The sequence below is a fragment of the Spea bombifrons genome, chromosome 4 (assembly GCF_027358695.1).
Source record: "Spea bombifrons isolate aSpeBom1 chromosome 4, aSpeBom1.2.pri, whole genome shotgun sequence".
Classification (NCBI taxonomy): Eukaryota; Metazoa; Chordata; class Amphibia; order Anura; family Pelobatidae; genus Spea; species Spea bombifrons.
The window spans coordinates 98,111,299-98,129,652 of record NC_071090.1 but is presented as its reverse complement, the minus strand read 5'-3'; the positions used below and the strand labels follow the sequence as shown (position 1 = coordinate 98,129,652).

At 41.6% G+C, this 18,354-nt stretch overlaps 2 protein-coding genes and 1 long non-coding RNA gene across 4 annotated transcripts; 2 read left to right on the top strand and 1 right to left on the bottom strand.

The window, feature by feature from the left end:
* Window positions 1-5,738: 5,738 nt before the first annotated feature.
* On the top strand, window positions 5,739-6,306 carry LOC128492203 (uncharacterized). The gene is made up of 2 exons (XR_008354070.1): window positions 5,739-5,801; window positions 6,070-6,306. It is a non-coding gene; the product is annotated as an uncharacterized LOC128492203 (long non-coding RNA).
* A 1,452-nt stretch (window positions 6,307-7,758) lies between these two features.
* CIAO1 (cytosolic iron-sulfur assembly component 1) lies at window positions 7,759-12,405 on the bottom strand. Of its 2 annotated transcripts, none has more exons than XM_053464657.1 (8): window positions 12,277-12,405; window positions 11,342-11,491; window positions 10,282-10,430; window positions 9,890-10,001; window positions 9,564-9,652; window positions 9,076-9,277; window positions 8,720-8,801; window positions 7,759-8,619 (listed from the first exon to the last, which is right to left on the bottom strand). In XM_053464657.1, the coding sequence occupies exons 1-8, from the start codon at window positions 12,284-12,286 to the stop codon at window positions 8,385-8,387; spliced, it is 1,029 nt and encodes a 342-aa protein (XP_053320632.1). In that variant the 5' UTR covers window positions 12,287-12,405; the 3' UTR covers window positions 7,759-8,384. The 2 variants fall into 2 exon arrangements, with proteins under 2 accessions (XP_053320632.1, XP_053320633.1); XM_053464658.1 differs by having other exon boundaries at window positions 12,333-12,402.
* Window positions 12,406-12,506: 101 nt separating this feature from the next.
* Window positions 12,507-18,318, top strand: TMEM127 (transmembrane protein 127). Its single transcript, XM_053464664.1, has 4 exons — window positions 12,507-12,585; window positions 14,380-14,649; window positions 16,696-16,860; window positions 17,464-18,318. Exons 2-4 carry the CDS (start codon window positions 14,406-14,408, stop codon window positions 17,766-17,768), a joined length of 714 nt encoding a protein of 237 aa, XP_053320639.1. The 5' UTR covers window positions 12,507-12,585; window positions 14,380-14,405; the 3' UTR covers window positions 17,769-18,318.
* Window positions 18,319-18,354: the final 36 nt, after the last annotated feature.

Below are 18,354 nucleotides of genomic sequence, written 5' to 3'. Positions count from 1 at the left end.
CGTAGAAAAGTGTTTGGGCTCCAGTGATCATCAATCTTTTTGATTATTGTAATGAGAGAGGTTGATATGTACAACAGTAAAACCAAGCTTTATGATTTTGGAAAGGCAGGTTGTTCTATTATGGAAAGATTGGTAGGTGAGTGGTGGTCTGGATATCTTTAGACAGAGTCCATGAGAAATTTAACTATTTAAGAGATGTTCTGCTAAAGGCAGCAGATCACTGCATTCCACTTGTTAGACTAAAAGAAAAGGGAAACCTCTGTGGTCCTTCCAAGATGTGGCAAATATATTACAGGAGAAACCATAAATGAGGAAGATAGGAGCGAAGATAAAGCTAATCTTAGGGAGGCAATGTGCATTATTAGATGTGCCAAACAAAACACGGAGGAGAAAATTGCCAGAAAATAAACATTTGTAGCGAAGCCAATTCAAAACTGATAGCTGAAACCTGAACTTTCAACGTAGGTGGTTGTAAGCCAGGGGTGTCAAGTTTTTTCTGCAGTGGGCCACTTAATCAGAATTGTATACGTGTGCGGGCCGCACATTTTTCACTGTGAGAAAATATGGCCTTTAACAAAATATGCAGATTAAAGTAAATGACACAAAACCTTTACTTTTCCTCTCACTGATTTCTGGGCCTAGAAAGTTTTGTGACTACAAATTCAGGACTCAGGATAATTAAAAATGAAATAGTTCTATTTATTCTAGGGATGCACCAAAATGAAAATTCTGGACCAAAACATTCACGGTTCACTTAGCCAAAACCAAAAATAACCCCCCGCCTTTAAAAATAATAATAAAAACTCACATTTTTAACCCCTTCAATCCCAGGGGTTTTTGGTACCTCAAAGCCCAGAGCAATTTTGCCATTTTTGGGGTATGTCGGTTTAGCGATTATTCTCTGTTCCTGTGAATAGTGTACCCATGTAAACTATATATTGGAGAGATAGAGCTTTCGTTTGATACCATAGTTGGATGATTAGCTGAAAATTTAGAATGAGAAATTTAGTAAAAACTAGCGAGGATTAGAAAAATAAACTAATTTTTTTTTACATTTTCCCTCTGAATCCTCACAAAATTAGGTAAAGTGATGGAAAATCCCCTCCAAGTTTATCAATTCAGGTGTCCTGATTTCAGAAATACCTAATTTACATAGATTTTCCAGACTTTCCCAGCACCAGGGAGCATACTATTAGGTGTACAATTTTGTATAATTTTTATGCCTATGGCTTAACCGGTTTGAGGGTTGTGAACGGGGGCAGGAGGGTTATACTGGCTAGATGTTATGCTAGGGCAATGGGATGTAAGGTTTTTTTAAGAATTTTTTATTATCTTTTTTTTTTTTATATATATTTTTTTTAAAAAAAAATTATTTTAATTTTTTTACATTTTTTTATATTTTTTATTTTTACACAATAATGGTAAGAGGTCCTCCTAGGAACCTCCTGAACATGCCAGTGATGTCACAGTGACATCACAGCTCACATTATAATTTTTTTTAGTATTATTTATATTATTTTAATTTATTTAATATTATTTTTTTAAATGAATTAACTTTTTTTTCCAGCTTTTCCGTTTCAGGACAGGAGGGGGAGTGAGAGAGATGGTCTCTCACTCCCCTCCCCGCGATCCCCCTGCACCGATCACACTGTGATCTCTATGCAGGTCCTCACAGACCTGCATAGAGATCGTAGCGTCTCTGTGCCTCATCGGAGGGCAGGATATCCCCGCAAGGGAATGCCCGATCGCGCGATCGGGCAGTTTACCGGTAACAGCTTACCGGCTTTCATGCCGGAAGCTGTTACAGGCGATCGGACAGCAGAAAGCCGGCAAAGCCGGCTTCTGCTGTCAGTGGGGAGTCCAGGCTGTCAAACGACAGCCTGGTCTCCCGTGCAGCAGCAGGGATGTGTCCCTGACGCTGCACGAAGGGCTGGACGTACCGGGACGTCCATAGGGGTTTCTTTGTGGGCGTTTTTTTGGACGTCCCGGTACGTCTATAGGGGAACGAAGGGGTTAATAAAAGCAACACACCACAATTGGACAAAAAAATAGCAATATGACTTGGCATGATAGGAGTGTGATCGCTAACAGCAATCACACTCCTATCATACCCAGGCAGCAAGTACATGCTGGTACAGGGTGGCTGTAAGTGATGTGCAGACCCCATATTGCTAGCAGCATTAATACACAAGGGGGACAGCTAGCTAGGTTTCAGCATGTACTGGCTGACTTGGCATGATAGGAGTGTGATTTCTAACAGCAATAACAGTCCCATAATGCCTAGGTTCCAGTACTTACACATCCATGCTATCATACACACTCATTCATTCATATACTCATTCATTCACAGATTAATTCCCTCAATCATGCATACTGATTCAGACACCCTTCCCACCCCCTTACCTGCACTGCAGCTCCTCGATGCCGCTCACAGACTTCAGCAGGGAGCGCGGCCTCCCTCTGCGTTCTCTGGTACTGTACAGAGAAAGCAGGATGTGATGTCACGTGAACTCTGCTGGGTTCCGCTTCCTCTGTGCAGTACAGAAGACCCTCCCACAGGTAAGTAGCAGGGCTCTTGTTGTAGCAGGGCTCGAGGTGCGTACCGCATAAGATCGGATGCCCTGGCTGCCGATCTTACGCGGGCCGCACCTCGAGGTCTCGCGGGCCGCATTTGCGGCGTTTGTATTGAGGGGGTTCCTACGGCCCTGGGGGGATTTCTTCATTATCGCCCCCCCACATGAGTTACTGGGGGGGAAATGTCCCCCCCGGTTCCTACGCCCATGGTCCTAATCAACAACTAGAGGGTCGGAGCCTTGGATGCAATTAAAGGAAGTTTTACTTTACTGAAGCAGAAGAGGAATTTAAACATGCATGAAATAGACATTATGCTATGGGACCAGACCAAGGACTGATATGAGCTTGAGTCCCTTACATTAGGTTAATCATACTGCCTTGTGGTAAACAATAGAATGGCTCAGTATTAATCACCGTGAAATGGAAGTCTACAGGAACAAACTTCATTAGCATTGCCATCAATGAATCAGTTCAATGTGGGGTTTGAGCAGGGAAAGTCACCCAAAATATCACACGGTGACATCAGTCTCCAGGTTTGCAGGTAGAGAAAGTTTATTGGAATTAGATAAATCAGGTTTTTGTAAATGTTAACTACAATGCTGTATATTTTATGCTCACAGGGATTTTTTTCCCATAGGACTTGCCCTTTGAGGATCCCATCAAGGACCTTTTGTGGGAAATCAACCAGAAGAAGGATAGATTTAAAGTTAGATAATCTATAAGCATGAGTCAATACCAAGTGTCAAAGCTAAATAAACGCATTTTAAACAGGTTATGAAACAGAAGTTATTAGCATTTTTAGCAGCCTATTTGGAAAAGTACGGCTGTTAGACAGCTGTTTGTGCTGTTTGAAGGGATGTCGGAGGCAACTTTTTCATTATGATAGCACATTATGATAAAATTATTGCTGATACTCAGCTTTGTATTATTTGAATTGAAATTGCTGATTATTTTGAATTTGTTATTTAATGACAAAGGGGGAGAAACAATTTTCACTCCCAACCCTCCCTAATTCTCCTATTTAGGAAAGGCTTTTAACCGCAAGTTCCAAAAAGAAATAATAAGCAGCACAAAAATATGGAAACTTTTACATCAATACCTGCTGGAATAAAAAGCAGCTTGTATGCATATTGGATAACGTTAACTTTTGTGGGTGTGGGGGGGGGACAAAATCAGATTTATTCCAGTTGTTGCTGGGCTAAAATGTTACACAATGGGAGACAGAAAGCATCAAAAGCTGGGGATGGGGGCGGGGACGGATGGGGGCGGGGGCGGGGACGGGTGGGGGCGGGGGCGGGGGCGGGGACGGGCGGGGACGGGTGGGGGGGGGTTAAAAAAACACATACAAACCACAGGGAACTTTCACGGAGAACTGACCTCAGCAGTGTCAGGGGTGTTATATGTCAAGAAGCGGCTTTTCTATACATGTGTTCAGAATAAGTAAGCGAACCATTAGGAATCACCAACATTTATGTATACATTTGTCCTAAAATATGATTATCTTCATCTAAATTGTAATAATAAACAAACACAATCTGTTTAACCCCTTCGTGACAAAGGCTGATTTTACTGTTTGTTCCCCTGGTGACAATGGCCTTTTTAACATTTCTGCGCTGCTCGTGTTTAGCTGTAATTTTCTTCTTTCCCGTTTACTGAACCCACACACATTAGATATTGTTTTTTTCAGGACAAGAAGGGCTTTCTTTAGATGACATTGTTTTGATTGTATCATATAATTTACTATTAAAAAAATTATAAAATATGATGAAAAATTCAGAAAAAAATGACTGTTTCTAACTTTTAGTTGAAAAATCTTTTACTCATCTATAAAAGGTAATGAAAAAACCTGCTAAATAGATTCTACTATTTGTCCTGAGTTTAGAAATACCCAATGTTTTTATGTTTTTTTGCTTTTTTCTACCCATTATGGGGCAATAAGTACAGGTAGCGTTTTGCTATTTCAAAGCCATTTTTTCCAAATCTGGTAATTCTTCCCCCCATGTGCCATTTCGGGTATCTTTGAACCCGGCCAATGCAATTTACCCCATCAAGTCATATATTTTTGAAAACTAGACAGCCCAGGGTATTCTAAATGCTAGTATTTTAACTCTTTCTATGCACCATATCTACCACCAGTCTTTGTCAAACTTTGTGTAGTCATTTTTTTGCATTTGGTTTTCCACACACATTTTACTTCAGGTATGAATTAAAAAGTTCTCGTATATGTCACTATCACAAAACACCCCAATATGTGTTCAGCAACATCTCCTGAGCGCAGTGATACCTCACATGAATGATTTTGCCTGGCTGTTTGGGGGCAAAAGGGCCACATTTGGGGCATGCGCATTTTTCAATGTTGAACTTTGGCATTTGGGATCCACTGCCCATGCCCTATTTGGTACATCTTTGAGCCGGGCTATTTCAGTGTGCCCAACAAAACCATATATTTTTCAAAACTAGACACCACAGGGTATTTTAAATGCTGGTATTTTAACTCTTTGCATGCACACATTTTACCACCAGCATTTTTTCAAAGTTTGCAGTAGTATTTTTGTGTGTGTATTTTTCCCACACACACCTACTTTATGTATGAATTTACAGCTCCTGGTATATGCCGCTGTCACACGACACCCCATAATGTGTTCAGCAACATCTCCTGAATGCAGTGATACCCCACATGCATGGGTGTGTCATTTTTTGGGGGAACTAAAAGGCCACATTTGGTACATGTGCATTTTTATAATTGGAAATTAGATGTGTGGCCATCCTTCCCCCCGTGTTAATTGGGACGTTGTTGAACCCGGCCAATTCAATTTACCCCATCAAATCATACATTTTTTAAAAGTAGACACCCCACGGGCATTTAATATGCCAGTATTTTAACTCTTTCCATGCGAGAATTGTTTTAAGCTAATATGCTAATTTTAGGACTTGCTCACAAAAATATATTTTTTTTATATATATTTTATTTTTTTTTGCCTTTTTTTATTTTTTTTTAACATTTTTTTTTCAACTTGGAGGTTCCCCTGATAGTGACATCAGTGGGAAATGATTTTTACATTTTACTAGCTTTTTACTATTTTTTTTCTAATTATTATTAATTTTATTTTATTTTTTCATTTATTTTTACTAATCACACTGTGATTAGAAAGCTGGGCTCCATTGACTTGCATGGTGAATGCAGTACCTGTATTCAACCTGCAAGTGGAGCCAGAGTTCTCTAGATGGTCTAGAGACCATCTAGTGAACTTTTTTTGAAAACTTACTTGTTTGTTTCAGTTACAGTGCGGCGGCCATCTTGCGTGATGGCGAAGATCAACGGCAGCTGCGGCTGTGACCGCTCTCCGGAGCGGTCACAGCCCACCTAAAGGTTAGTGTTTGGTGTCGCTGGATGCCTCCTGATCGAGGCATTCCAGCGACACCATTTAAGTTTAGGAGGCGATCGTTGATCGCCTCCTAAACGCTTTTAAAACGGGCGTCCGCCGCCATACAAAGTATGGCGGATGTTGACGCCCCGTGGAGGGGCCAGGGATGGCCCCTTTGTGCCGATCGCGGCGTTGCTGAATGCCTCGAGGTCGAGGCATTCAGCAACGCTTTTTGGGTGCAGAAAGCGATAGTAGATCGCTTTCTGCACCCGTTTAAAGACGTGCCGGTCCTGGCACGTCAATTGTCGTAAAGCACATGCTTTTACGTGTCGTGCCAGGACCGGCAATTGTCATCAAGGGGTTAAACCCCTTAACGACCAATGACGTGCCAGGCATGTCACGGAAAAACAAACAATTAAGGACCAATGACGTGTCACATGGTGTTAACTAAGAACACACAAATCGTTGCTCTTGTCCATATTGAATACATCATTCAAAGATTCACAGCGTGGGTTGGGAAAAGTATGTGAACCCCTAGGCGTATCACTTTAACAAAAGCTAATAGGAGTCAAGAGCTAGCAAACCTGGAGTCCAATCAATGAAACAGGATTGGATGTGTATTTTGTCATAAAAAAGCAGACATTTTGAGTTTGCTATTCTCAAGAAGCATCTGGGGATTTGAATCGTGCTTCACAAAAACAGAAATCTCAGAAGACCTACAATCAAGAATTGTTGATTTGCACTGTGAGATGATGTTAGTTATTGTAATATGTACATAAAGTACCTTTTGGAGCATCAGACCCAGCAATAGTCACGACTCCCGGTTTGACATGTACAGCACTGTCGACTTTGCTTAATATATTGATGGATTGTGATTTTGTAGCTCTGTATACCAGCCAAGATGACTTTAAGGGCACAGCGCAGAGTGCTCAATGAGATAAAAGAAAGAACCACAGGGTAACCGTTAAAAGCCTCGAAGAATCTACTACATGCAAAACATTGAACAGGCATTGAGTTCATAGCAGGGGCAGAAAAGGGTCACCTCATACCCACATGAAAACGTCACCCCAATGGTGAAGTACAGTGGAGGGAGCATTATGATTTAGGGCTGCTTTGCTGCCTCTGGTGCTGGACAGGTTACCATCATCAAGGGGACAATGAATGTCCAAGTTTATCAAGGTATCACAGAATAATGTCAGGGTGGCTGTCCTCCAGCTGGATCTCAGTAGAAGTTGGGTGATGCAGCATGACAATAACCCTCAATGTCAAAGTAAATCTACTACAGAATTGCTTAAAAAAGGAAAATGTGCCTTTTGGAGTGGCCCAGCCTGAGCCCAGACCTTAACCCATAAGAGATGTTGGGGAATGATTGCTCACACCAGACATCCTAGGAATATGGCTGAGCTGAAGCAGTTCTGTAAGGAAGAATTGTCTAAAATTCCTCCTGGATACTGCGCAGGTCTGATCCGCAGCTACCAGAAGCATTTGTTTGAGGTCTTTGCTGCCGAAGGAGGTTCGAGCTGGTATTAAATCCAAGGGTTCAATTACTTTTTCCACTGCAGTGTGAATGTTTCATTAGCTTTATGATAGTTAAGAGTACATTGAAATTACCAGAAACCATGTGTCAGACCTCAAACAATCTATGATATTCCCCACAAAGTTCTATACCCGGTTGTAGTGGAGCCAAATTCATATAATACTTTCCTGTACGCATGGAACATCGCTACTGGCAATCTTAGCTTTGTGTTTTTGCATTTGCTAGCATTCAGATAACTAATAATTATGCATGTATCGATTCTTGCCTCTCACAAAACTCTAATGGTCTCGAGAAACTTTATTAGCATGTTTCAAGTGCATATTATTAACAAATAGCATTTTGAGAAGAAAACAAACGGTTTGAAAATGTCACTGTAATCTATACATTGTGCTAGCGATCGTATAGCCACAGTGCATCGTTCTGCTGTAGAATCCAATGACTGCATACACACCTATGGACAGGTGTAGTCACACGCCCCAATGCACCTGCAAAGCAGCAATTTCCGTAAACCAAAGACGAAACTCCATACATCGGCCACAAATATGGTTAGTTGAACATTGGAACCCCCCCACCCCTTCGTGTATAGCCTTGACGTTATTTTGGGATAACAGGGCTTTGAACGGGGCATTTATTTTTTTTACATCCAATCTATTAGGCCTATGGATAGATGAGGAGATTCTTAATACAATCATACAATTAAAGATAATAGTTTAAGGTAGAAACTCTGATCTTTACATTTGTGAGGGAAAGGTCCCTGGAGAGTTCTATGGTTATTTGAATATTTTCAATAATTTTAGTATAGTCCCAACAGAATCTTACACCACTGATAACTCAAACTTGAAATTACTACTAATGGACATTGAGGTTTTCCGTCACACACGATTTGAATCTAGCTACTTGAAAATAGGTTAATCTGAGTGCTGGTAACGCCAGAATGCAATATCGCCGTCGTCGCTGCATGAGGCCAAGAGCTCTGCGTCCTTGGGATGCCACGCCACGCAGTTAACATCCTGAGAGTGGGCACGTGGCATGTGAGCCGTGAGAGAGAAAGTAGGCTGCATGGGGTCCGAGCCCGGATCCTCCTCAAAAACCCTGACTGCATCGTCTCCGCAGGCTGTAGCTATTGAGCCCGTCAGGCGACTCCTATGCGGGAAAGATGGGGAAATCCGGAGAACAAACAAGTTAACAGCGGCAGTTCTTGTCACAAATAATGAACATCAGCGATACGTGTTTAAAATCTCACCAGTTTATATCATAGACAGTCCTTGAGTGATATCCGGTCAGAGTGCAGACACACTTCCAGGTGAGGTCATCTTTGCTCACACCTACAGAAAATGAAAACATGAACTGTACTAAATTCTTTATAAGAAAGAATAAGGTTTAGTGTGTATGCGTGTGTGTGTAATATATATATATATATATATATATATATATATATATATATCCCGAAAACCATACATACAGATTACACAAATCTAGTCATGTTTGTTTATTCGTAACTGGTGAAGATTTACTTCAATGCATTTTCTAATGTGTGCTATAAGGATACATTTTTGTTATTTAGATCTTAGGGGTCTCAATAACCTTTAAACCACCCACCTTTTCCTTCTTCAGTTCCTAGCTGTCTCCATATGCGCACGGTCTTGTCATCACTGCAGCTGGCTAGCCGCTCTCCGCTCTGGTCGAAAGCAAGGCTCCAAACGGTGGATGTGTGTCCTTCCAACGTGGCACAGCAAACCCAGTCGTCCTCCTCCTCGCGGTAAAGCTTTACCGAGTCATCATAGCTGGCAGATGCCAGCAGCTGAAAAGAGAAATGACATCTTGGTTAATCGAATGCTCGTAATGTGCCTCTATAGAGGTACTGCAATGGGTGTGAGTGGCGTGTGATGCTGTCCTCCACTCACCTAGTGTCAAGTCATTTCATACTAATAGTGGACAGTGGCAATTGTGCAGTAACACGTCCCCGTCTGGATTATATTTTGGGTGCCCTATTCCCCATAACCCAAATTAAACAGTTTATTAGCATATTGTTTTCTATGGTTGATGTTCTGGCACATTGATACACTTCTGATTTCTCCGTCACTCACCTCCTGGTTAGGGTGCCAGACCACATGCTTCACATCCTGGGTATGTGAATTAAGGACACTGACGCATTCATACTCTTCTTCTTCATCCACTATAGAAAGAACATTGATTTTAGACAAGCTGCTCTTGATATTGCTAACTTCATAAGGGCAAATGTACCATGACAGAGGTATATCATTCTTTTTCACAACGTGATGTTATTGCACAACGTTAACAAAATTGGTAGCCGACTACTGTTGCTGTATAAAGCAACTAAAAGGACTGAGATACGATAACGGTGCACCTAGTTCAACATTTCCAGTTGGGCTGAATTAAAAGTAATGCTCACCTTCCCATACCCAGACACTCTTGTCACGGCTGCAGGTAGCTAGCAGGTTACCAGAAGGGGCCCAGGCTACGGACTTTACCTCATTTTCATGGCCCTCAAGCGTTGTGATACACTAGAGTAAGAGAAACATATGAATATAATGCTCTCTCACGACCTTTAACAAAAAAAAGGTTGTTTCTGTTGCTTCTACTTCGTGCATCATGGAACGATGACAGCTTTGCTGGCTCTAAAACTGTAGAGTTTTACTTAAACATTTGGTTTGAGGTTTTCTCTCCGAGACGGTGAAGAGCTACCCCTCCAAGACCTCTAACTGTGAAAAGGTTTTATCTGCTAAACTACAGCAAGAAAAACTAAACAAAAACTCCTGATTCAAATGGTTGCCCATCTCCTACCTCAAAGGTATCGGTCTTCTTCATCCAGATACAGGTAGTGGCATCAAAGCTTGCAGATGCCAAATAATTTCCGCAAGGTGACCATGCTACTTTCCGTACGGTACGTTGGTGACCTTCACCGAGAACTGTTTTACACACCCAGGTATCTTCTGGAGAGTTTGTAAAAGGTGATACGGGTGAAATATAACACATGTATATTTTATATAGGAGGCTTGGAAAAAATCTGTGGACACAAGCTTACCCTTCAGGTCTCCTTTAAGTTGGATACAGTGAGCAATATTTGCTCAAAGAATGTGAGTGAATTATATACATATATATTTGGATTTGTGGTCATCACAGAGTACACTATCATTGTTTTTTTTAACTTCCTGGATATTATATAAGAAGAGCCTTATTAATTATATTAAGGCAATTGTGAGTGTGGTAGGCGTGAGTTAACGCACCATCTCACCTCGGCTCGGCTGCTGGTTACAAAAGCCTGTTGGGTATTATGTATTGAAGGGTGGTCTTATTACTATAGCAACCGATACTTTGCACTACAATCACTTTTTATGCATAAGCCCTCATGGATGCATTCAGGATTAATCCCATTCCTTTAAGGTGCATTGTAATGTAGCCAGATTTGATAGAAAAGGCTTTTCTATGTGGGTAGGAGAGGAAAATTATTCAAGCAATTAGCAATATGTATTCAAGAAGTTCCAATCTGACATCAAAATATTTTCTACAGTTTGGGCTGTGCTTTAAGAAGAGACTGTTTTACATCTTTTATACTTTCAATATCACAGGTATATTGAATTTGAATGATCTTGTGTTTACTCTATGAAATTATTATACTATACAGCTTTAAATGTTATTTTCCCTTGGTTGTGGCATATGAACGGAGGTAATGGCCAGTTGGTACATGAATACCTGTTTAAATTAGAAACATATAATAAGTTGGTATGATGATTGCACAAACCCAATGGCTTCGTCTTGTGTGAGGAGGTGGTAGTGTAGATCATCCCCCTATGTACATTAAGTTGGATTTCCCCAATTACACAACTTTAACCATTGAACGCACCCTCTTTGCCCCAGATCCGGATAGTTTTATCACCCCCACAGGAGGCCAATAGGGTCCCAGTTGGATTCCAGGCCAAGAACCAGCACCGAGAGTCCGGGTGAGCCGTAATCCGATTTAGCAGGGTCAGGGAATCCTTCATCCTGGAGCCACCTACAGCGACAGAAACAAGGAGACCATTACAGAGCGCACATCATGTCTACCGCTCACATACGTACATAAGGAAAATGGATATGGCCGTATTAGCCCAAGAGAAGAGTCAAAGCTGGGAAAGGAGTTTAGGACCTCCGAAGTCTCTTTCTCAGAGGTCCCAGAAGCCTACGAGGCTTTACATCTTTCAACATTCACCCAATTATAAGCTTCAGCTTTGACTCGTAGACATGTAGAGAACCTATCCGCAGTCTGCTCACGAGCGCGAGTACCATTGGCGGTAATACGTCACGCACACAGCCATGACGCTAAATATATGTCAATTATTTTTACCGTAATAAACACAGGTTATGTTTCATTACGTCTCCATTACTATAACGTGTTCATTGGTGTTTAATATCATTCTGCAGTAAAAAAGAAAATAGTATATTTGCGTATATCATTATATATATGGTATATATATTTATGCTTTACTTATTGAAACACGATGTATAGGTATATGCTATGTGATGCATAGAAGTAATAATCACTTATTTTTACATTATTATTTCGGATTGGCCTCCTTCCTGTGTGACAGAAATCAAGACTGCTGAGGCTGCCACATTCACATGCTGGAGCACAATGTGCAAGCTAACGACTGAGATAATGGAGGTAACGAGAGGGTTAATAGGGGAAACTCGCACTTTAGTAAGTCACATATAGTTAATAACTGTAAACATATCCTGAGTAAATATTCTGCTTCTTAACCCTTTCAGTGGCAGAGACCTCTGTACTGTAAGCCCACCTACCAATAAACATATAGTATTTAACCCCCTTTAGTCCAGGGGTAACTCCTGTTATATACCGGCCAGTCCTGTCCTCTGAAGGGTTTTCTTCTCTTCACTTTCCGAGACTCACGCCTTCGCGCTCTCTTCCTGTTTCTCCCGCAATGCATGCCGGATGTTGCAGTTCACCCGCTATGCGCGAGAACTACGACTCCCAGCGTTCTGCGCGCCGCCGCACGGAACTCGGTGACGCAACGAGGACGCTGGAGGGAGGCGGAAGTCAGCTGTGGTGAGGGGGTTCGAGGCACAGGAAGAAGAGGTCTGGGAGCTGAGGTGAGAGATTTGGGGGGGTGGGAGAGGACGGGTCCCGGAGAAGGGGTTCAGCAGCGACACACAGCTGCTTTTACCACCAGGGGGTTCTTGGGCGGGGAGGCTGCCGAGACCTGAGGTGGTTTTATAGGGGGAAGCCGGTATTTAGGGGGTAGCGGGCGTATAAATGGGGGACCGTGCGGCGGAGCTTTAACAATGTAGCATTGTTTGTGTTATACCGGCCTTCGTGTCTACCCAGTCCTACTATCGCTATTATTATTCCGTAACTTCCGTGTGGCTCTCGGTACTACTCTACGCAACGACTATTGTGTTTCTTTTGGAACAATAAACACCAATTATTTAATTCGGATAAGGGCTTGTTTATCCACTAGATAAAATATTGTCATTATGAGTGTGGCTGTGACCTGAGTGTTGTTGTGTAGTCTTATGTTATTGTTTACTTTTGTTTACATGCATGATGTATACTCACTGTTATTAGTACTATTTCCATTGTCCTCTATCTGGTGCTCTATCCCGATCCAGCATTGTTTAGACAGAACTGATATCTAGATTGTAAGCTCTTGAGCAGGGCCCTCCTCACCTGTTGTTTCTATAAGTCAAATTGTTATGTTATATACTACTTGTTACCTCCTGTCTGCCAATTGTACAGCGCTATGGAATGTGATGGCGCTATATAAAACTATATCATCTCTGCTCTGTTCAGCTGTTCTGAACATGATGCATTTTATCAAGTGATCTCGTCCTTCAGTCCTTTTCATCAGTGCTTTCAAGCTCTCTTATGACCCCTGTTACTTTCATTACAGTGACGTTAGAATCCAGAGCTTTATAAGAGTTGCCGTTTTAATCGCAAAATGCACCTGTGGTCTTCTTAACCCCTTAAGGACAATGGGCGGTCCCTAAACCCATTGAAAACAATGCATTTTGAGCCCATACATGTACGGGCTTTGTCATTAAGGGGTTAACATACAAAATGACACCGGCTCCTTGGCTTATTCACAGAATGAACACAGTGTTACTGTCATTTGGAGAATATATATATATGTATATATATATATATAACATTGATGATACTCGCTCCTGTATGTAGGGATATACTGGCCAGCATGTATGTGTAGTAGGTACAGCTTATCTCTCTTATTTAGCCATGCGCAAGGAGAACTTACAGTTCTCTAACATCACAGGCCACATATTTGTTTGAAAAGTAAATGGGCTCGATTTTATTACATTCTTGGTTTGCCTTCGTTCAAGAAACCATTGGGTTGGGCAGCAAAACAGGCCAGATTCCGACAGTATGGGAATTAGCATTGAGGATCATACTGTGTAGCAGTTTTGTTGGAAGTGCAGTCCAAGTATCTACTGCTCCTTGAGGGGGCAAACAAACTATTTTTATATAAACGTAACGGTTGTCTTATTGAGAGTATAATATATATAGAGTAGTATAGACGCGCGTGTCGGTGGGCATTACTGTTCTTCCCAATGAAATGCTGTACAGCCCACAAAGTTGGTGAGTTTTTAGCGAATCTGGTTTGTTTTCCCACATATCTGCATGTGTATAAATTACTTTTACTTGGACACATTTGGGAATTCAGTGGAGTTTATGATCTGCCGAAAGGAATAATATAGTAATATGGTAGTTGCATAGTAAATATCCACCAGCCCTGTAGATTGTAGGGTCAAAATCACTTTAAGTTCTCATCCTTACCTCTGTATGTCCTCTTCAGTAGGAGAGTGATTATCCATCTGTTATTTTTTCCCCTTAATTTTAACAATTTTATCTTTTTCCTTTGCACTGCAGAGAGTGAAACCTCCTCTCCGTACCCAAGATGTTCACTCCCGGCGGGTCCGGTGGTTCTTCTGTGGCAGTGAGAAGAGGTCATGGCGCCCATGCCCTACCCAAGCAACCAGAACGAAGTCTAGCATCCGCATTGCCTGGCGCATTGTCCATCACCGCCTTGTGCACGGCGCTGGCGGAACCGGCCTGGCTTCATATTCACGGAGGCACTTGCACACGTCAGGAGCTAGGAGTAGCAGATGTTTTGGGAAGTGAGGATCCGGAGCTGCTAACAGGTCATATTTTTGTCTTTAACTACAAAGACAGCTTCTCTTTAATGAACTTAATCTGGGGAACAAAGTTGGCCAGTTTAGCCATGTAAATAAAATTCAGTCATCATAGCCTGTCGGTAGTCATTTTCCAGAGAGGGCGAGCTGTTAATTAAAGATCTCCATGAACATATATATATTTATTGTGGTGACTTTTCCTTTATAGCTTTTGCTATATTTTATCGGCTTTTGATCCTACTCCTTTTCAGGGATATTATGCAATTAGTGTTGACATTCCTGTTATATGTGTTATACAGTAATATGTATAAGATTCATTGACATAAAAACTCTTTATCACGGATTAAACCTGGTTTAAGGGTGTCAATGTTTTGTCTTTATATTCCGTATCATATTTTCTCTCTGTATTCAGATGTTCCCATTGATATGGTGATACAGATCTTTAATGCTGTTTAATAAATACCGGTAAATAGAAGTAGTCTCCTGTGTGTGTCACGTATTATGGCCGGTTTTGGCTGTAGTTCTATATTGGGATTTTCGGGAGAAGACGTCGTTGGCCTCTTTTGGCGTCGCAGGGAAGTGCCATTCGCAGTAGGTCTGTTTCGGGAGCTCCTTAGTACGTGGTGCTTCAGGTTTAGCGATTGTTGATAAGAGAACAGAGCAGGGAGTGGAAATATTTCTTTCAGCTGTATGTTGTGTTTCAAGTTCTTTTGCTATCTCACGTAGGGCCTAAAACAGAGTTATTGGTGACATCTAGCGAGCCCTGGTCATTCCCCTTTTGTTCTCTGTATATCAGGAGTCGTTGCACTACATGTTTGAGTTGTTCTGTATTTCATCTTCTGTCGATTCTGTGCCTATAAGATCCCTTGTGAGCTATTGCTGTTAAGGTAACTGAGCTTGTCTGAAGAGGGTGTTTTTGATAATGACTGTTGTGTCCAGGGAACTGACACGGGTACGTGAATAGTTGAGTTGGTAGTTTTATTGTAGAACGGACGGTGGTGTCATTTTTGTAGAATTGTATTCTTTTTATATTGTCTATGTGGGAAACATAGATCATGGCTTTGGAATCACAGATAGCCAGTACTTTGTTTCTTCCGGTTTTGTCATGAATAGGTTGTAAAAGTCCCGTCTTCATTTAAAGGAGTTGTATACTTTTCATTTCATGAGTATTGTCGCTGCTTTACTTAGTATGCACTCCTATTGTAGGTAATCACCTTTAGTAATGTTCTTCTTAGTGGTTACTCCTCCTTTGTCATCAGGTTTTGTGGTAATGTCTTGTTTTATGCTTTTATTGTTCTTGTGTAGTTAAATTAGGTGGTATTTTTTACTTTTAATATTTCAAATGTGACCCTGTGCTTGAAATTCTCTATCCAGATGTTTTATTGTGCGTGTTTTGGTCTTTTAAAAAAATATTAAGAGCTTTTTTTTGTCTTTCTTTCAAAAGGAAGTATTGGAAATCAAATAACTAATATGTTTTTGTATAGAAATAAAAAGCCTTTGCAGGCCTCTACATTGATGTAGGAGACACAAGTAGCTTCTAGCGGCCACGCTTTATCAAGATTGTTAAACTGATAGAAGATAAGCAGCTCACTGAGATAAGAAATCTTCTGTTTTATCTCGCATGTCGCACAAATTATTAATCCGGTTTAGGATGTGTGTGAAGATATAGATATTGCTGTACATGTTAGTAAGTCAGCCTTTTAACAGAGTAAGGGTCAGCAATGCGTGTTGTCTTTTTTTTCTGCTTTTCTGTCTATTTGGCAGAGTTGTCATGTAATGCAGCAGATTATGCTATTGTTTGTTTTACCCAAAAGACTGTTATTGCTCTATGGGATCATAAGATGTGTGTAGGCATAGAAACACACAAGCGATAAATATCAGAGAACAAGGAACTCTGAGGGCTTTAAGTCCCCCGCGTCACATAGGCATTGTGTTAAAGATCGCATCTTGCCTTATGTTTGTTTGGCTGTCCTGCAGGGTCTATGATGGCTTAACTTACCACTGCAACAACAGTACGCTGTGCTAATGCTTTCTCTGTATTTTGTGTCACTGCAGAATTCTGTATGAACCGCCAGACCATCCTTCTCCTCCGTGTCATCGCTGGATTCTGCTTCCTGGGAATCGCTTGCAGCATGACTGCCTTCCTTCTGGATGTTTTTGGACCCAAGCACCCAGCTCTTAAAATTACACGGCGCTATGCCTTCGCCCACATCCTTACAGGTACTGGAGATACGAGAGATCTGACATTCTGTGTCTCTGTGCCCAATGTCATCAGCTGCATCACATTCACGTGCTATGGAATACCTTGTTCGATGTATCCGTGTGCTGACAGACAATACCTTTAGTACCGTTATTTAACAGCACTTATAACTGGTTTTAATTTGAGAGGCTCTGACATTATTTGGCTTTGCGCAGCGGCTGAGGATACCACTAGAGAATTCTTCAAGGGTTAATATGAAAAGCATGTCCTGTAGTATGCTCTTTCCAGATTATTCACATACATATTAAGGGGCACTCCAGTGTCTCCAGCAGTCAGACAGTCAATGCATACGTAAGGGGCAAATACAAATGCAAGAATCCCCCCACATGCAAGGAGGACCGCTCAGCTGTCATATGCATGTGACGGCGGGAGTATCTCTTTAGCTTTCCCCGCTTAGCTCAGCTGCTAGTGAAATAACAGTTGAATGGTTTAGACACTTGAGTTGCAACGTGTTGGAACACTTAACTAAGCCTTTTGTTGTACAGGACATTAATGACATAAGCAAGTGCACTTTGTTTTCCAATGTTGTCCTCTTCATCATTGTCATTGTTTTTCTCCCTCAGTTCTGCAGTGTGCCACAGTAATCGGATTTTGCTACTGGGCATCGGAGCTCATTCTCGCCCTACAACAGCAGCACAAAAAATACCACGGTTCCCAGATCTATGTCACCTTCGCTGTCAGCTTCTACTTGGTAGCTGGTGCTGGAGGAGCATCCATCCTTGCCACGGCAGCAAACCTGCTCCGCCATTATCCCACAGAGGAAGAAGAACAGGCTTTGGAATTGCTGTCCGAGATGGAGACCGACTCCTACCCGGCGGAGTACGATGTCATGAACCCCTTCCAGCCACCGCCTGCTTACACTCCCTAAGTGGGTGTATCGAAAAGAGAGCTGACGTTACCCACGAGGCTGTCTCCTTAAACCAGAGAGTGCAGCCGTATCTGCGGTTGCTTTGTCGAATGGAGGACATTGCAGCCAAATCGCCCTAGATACGGACACAGACGGTTTATCCCATACAGGATGGCTGCCGTCGCAGACTTCGCATTTCACTTCCTGTTCAACCTGTTAAATTCCTATTCTATTTCTGTGATTGTTCGCAAGACCCGGGCTCGTTTTACACTGCCTTTCTCTTAGTCTGCTAAAAAGATGTCTAACGCAGAACCTTTTGAAATGAATAAGTTGCTTGAATCTTGCACTGCTGTCAGTGTCTGGTTCTGACAGATGATGGGTAATTGTTTCATGTTTACATCCATACCCTGTAATCTTTTCTGGTACGTGCAAAGGCCATTACCTAAAGCAAGGCAGGGAAAGACAGTTGGGATATATATAATATATATATATATATATATCTATATAATATATATTTCTCACTGCTACAATAGTATATAGAGGAAATTTTATGTCCCTGTATAGTAAAAAAAAAAAAAAAAAAAAAAAAAAAGTCAGGTGTCCAAGC

Bases quoted from the DNA above. Each gene is read 5' to 3' on its own strand.
- TMEM127 (XM_053464664.1), top strand. From the start codon at position 14,406: ATGTTCACTCCCGGCGGGTCCGGTGGTTCTTCTGTGGCAGTGAGAAGA. The intron at 14,650-16,695 runs GTCATATTTTTG...GTGTCACTGCAG, and splicing joins GGATCCGGAGCTGCTAACAG to AATTCTGTATGAACCGCCAG. The intron at 16,861-17,463 runs GTACTGGAGATA...TTTCTCCCTCAG, and splicing joins CTTCGCCCACATCCTTACAG to TTCTGCAGTGTGCCACAGTA.
- CIAO1 (XM_053464657.1), bottom strand. The intron at 10,002-10,281 runs GTAGGAGATGGG...CTCTTACTCTAG, and splicing joins AGAAGACCGATACCTTTGAG to TGTATCACAACGCTTGAGGG. The intron at 9,278-9,563 runs GTGAGTGACGGA...TTCTCTTTTCAG, and splicing joins TCTGGCACCCTAACCAGGAG to CTGCTGGCATCTGCCAGCTA.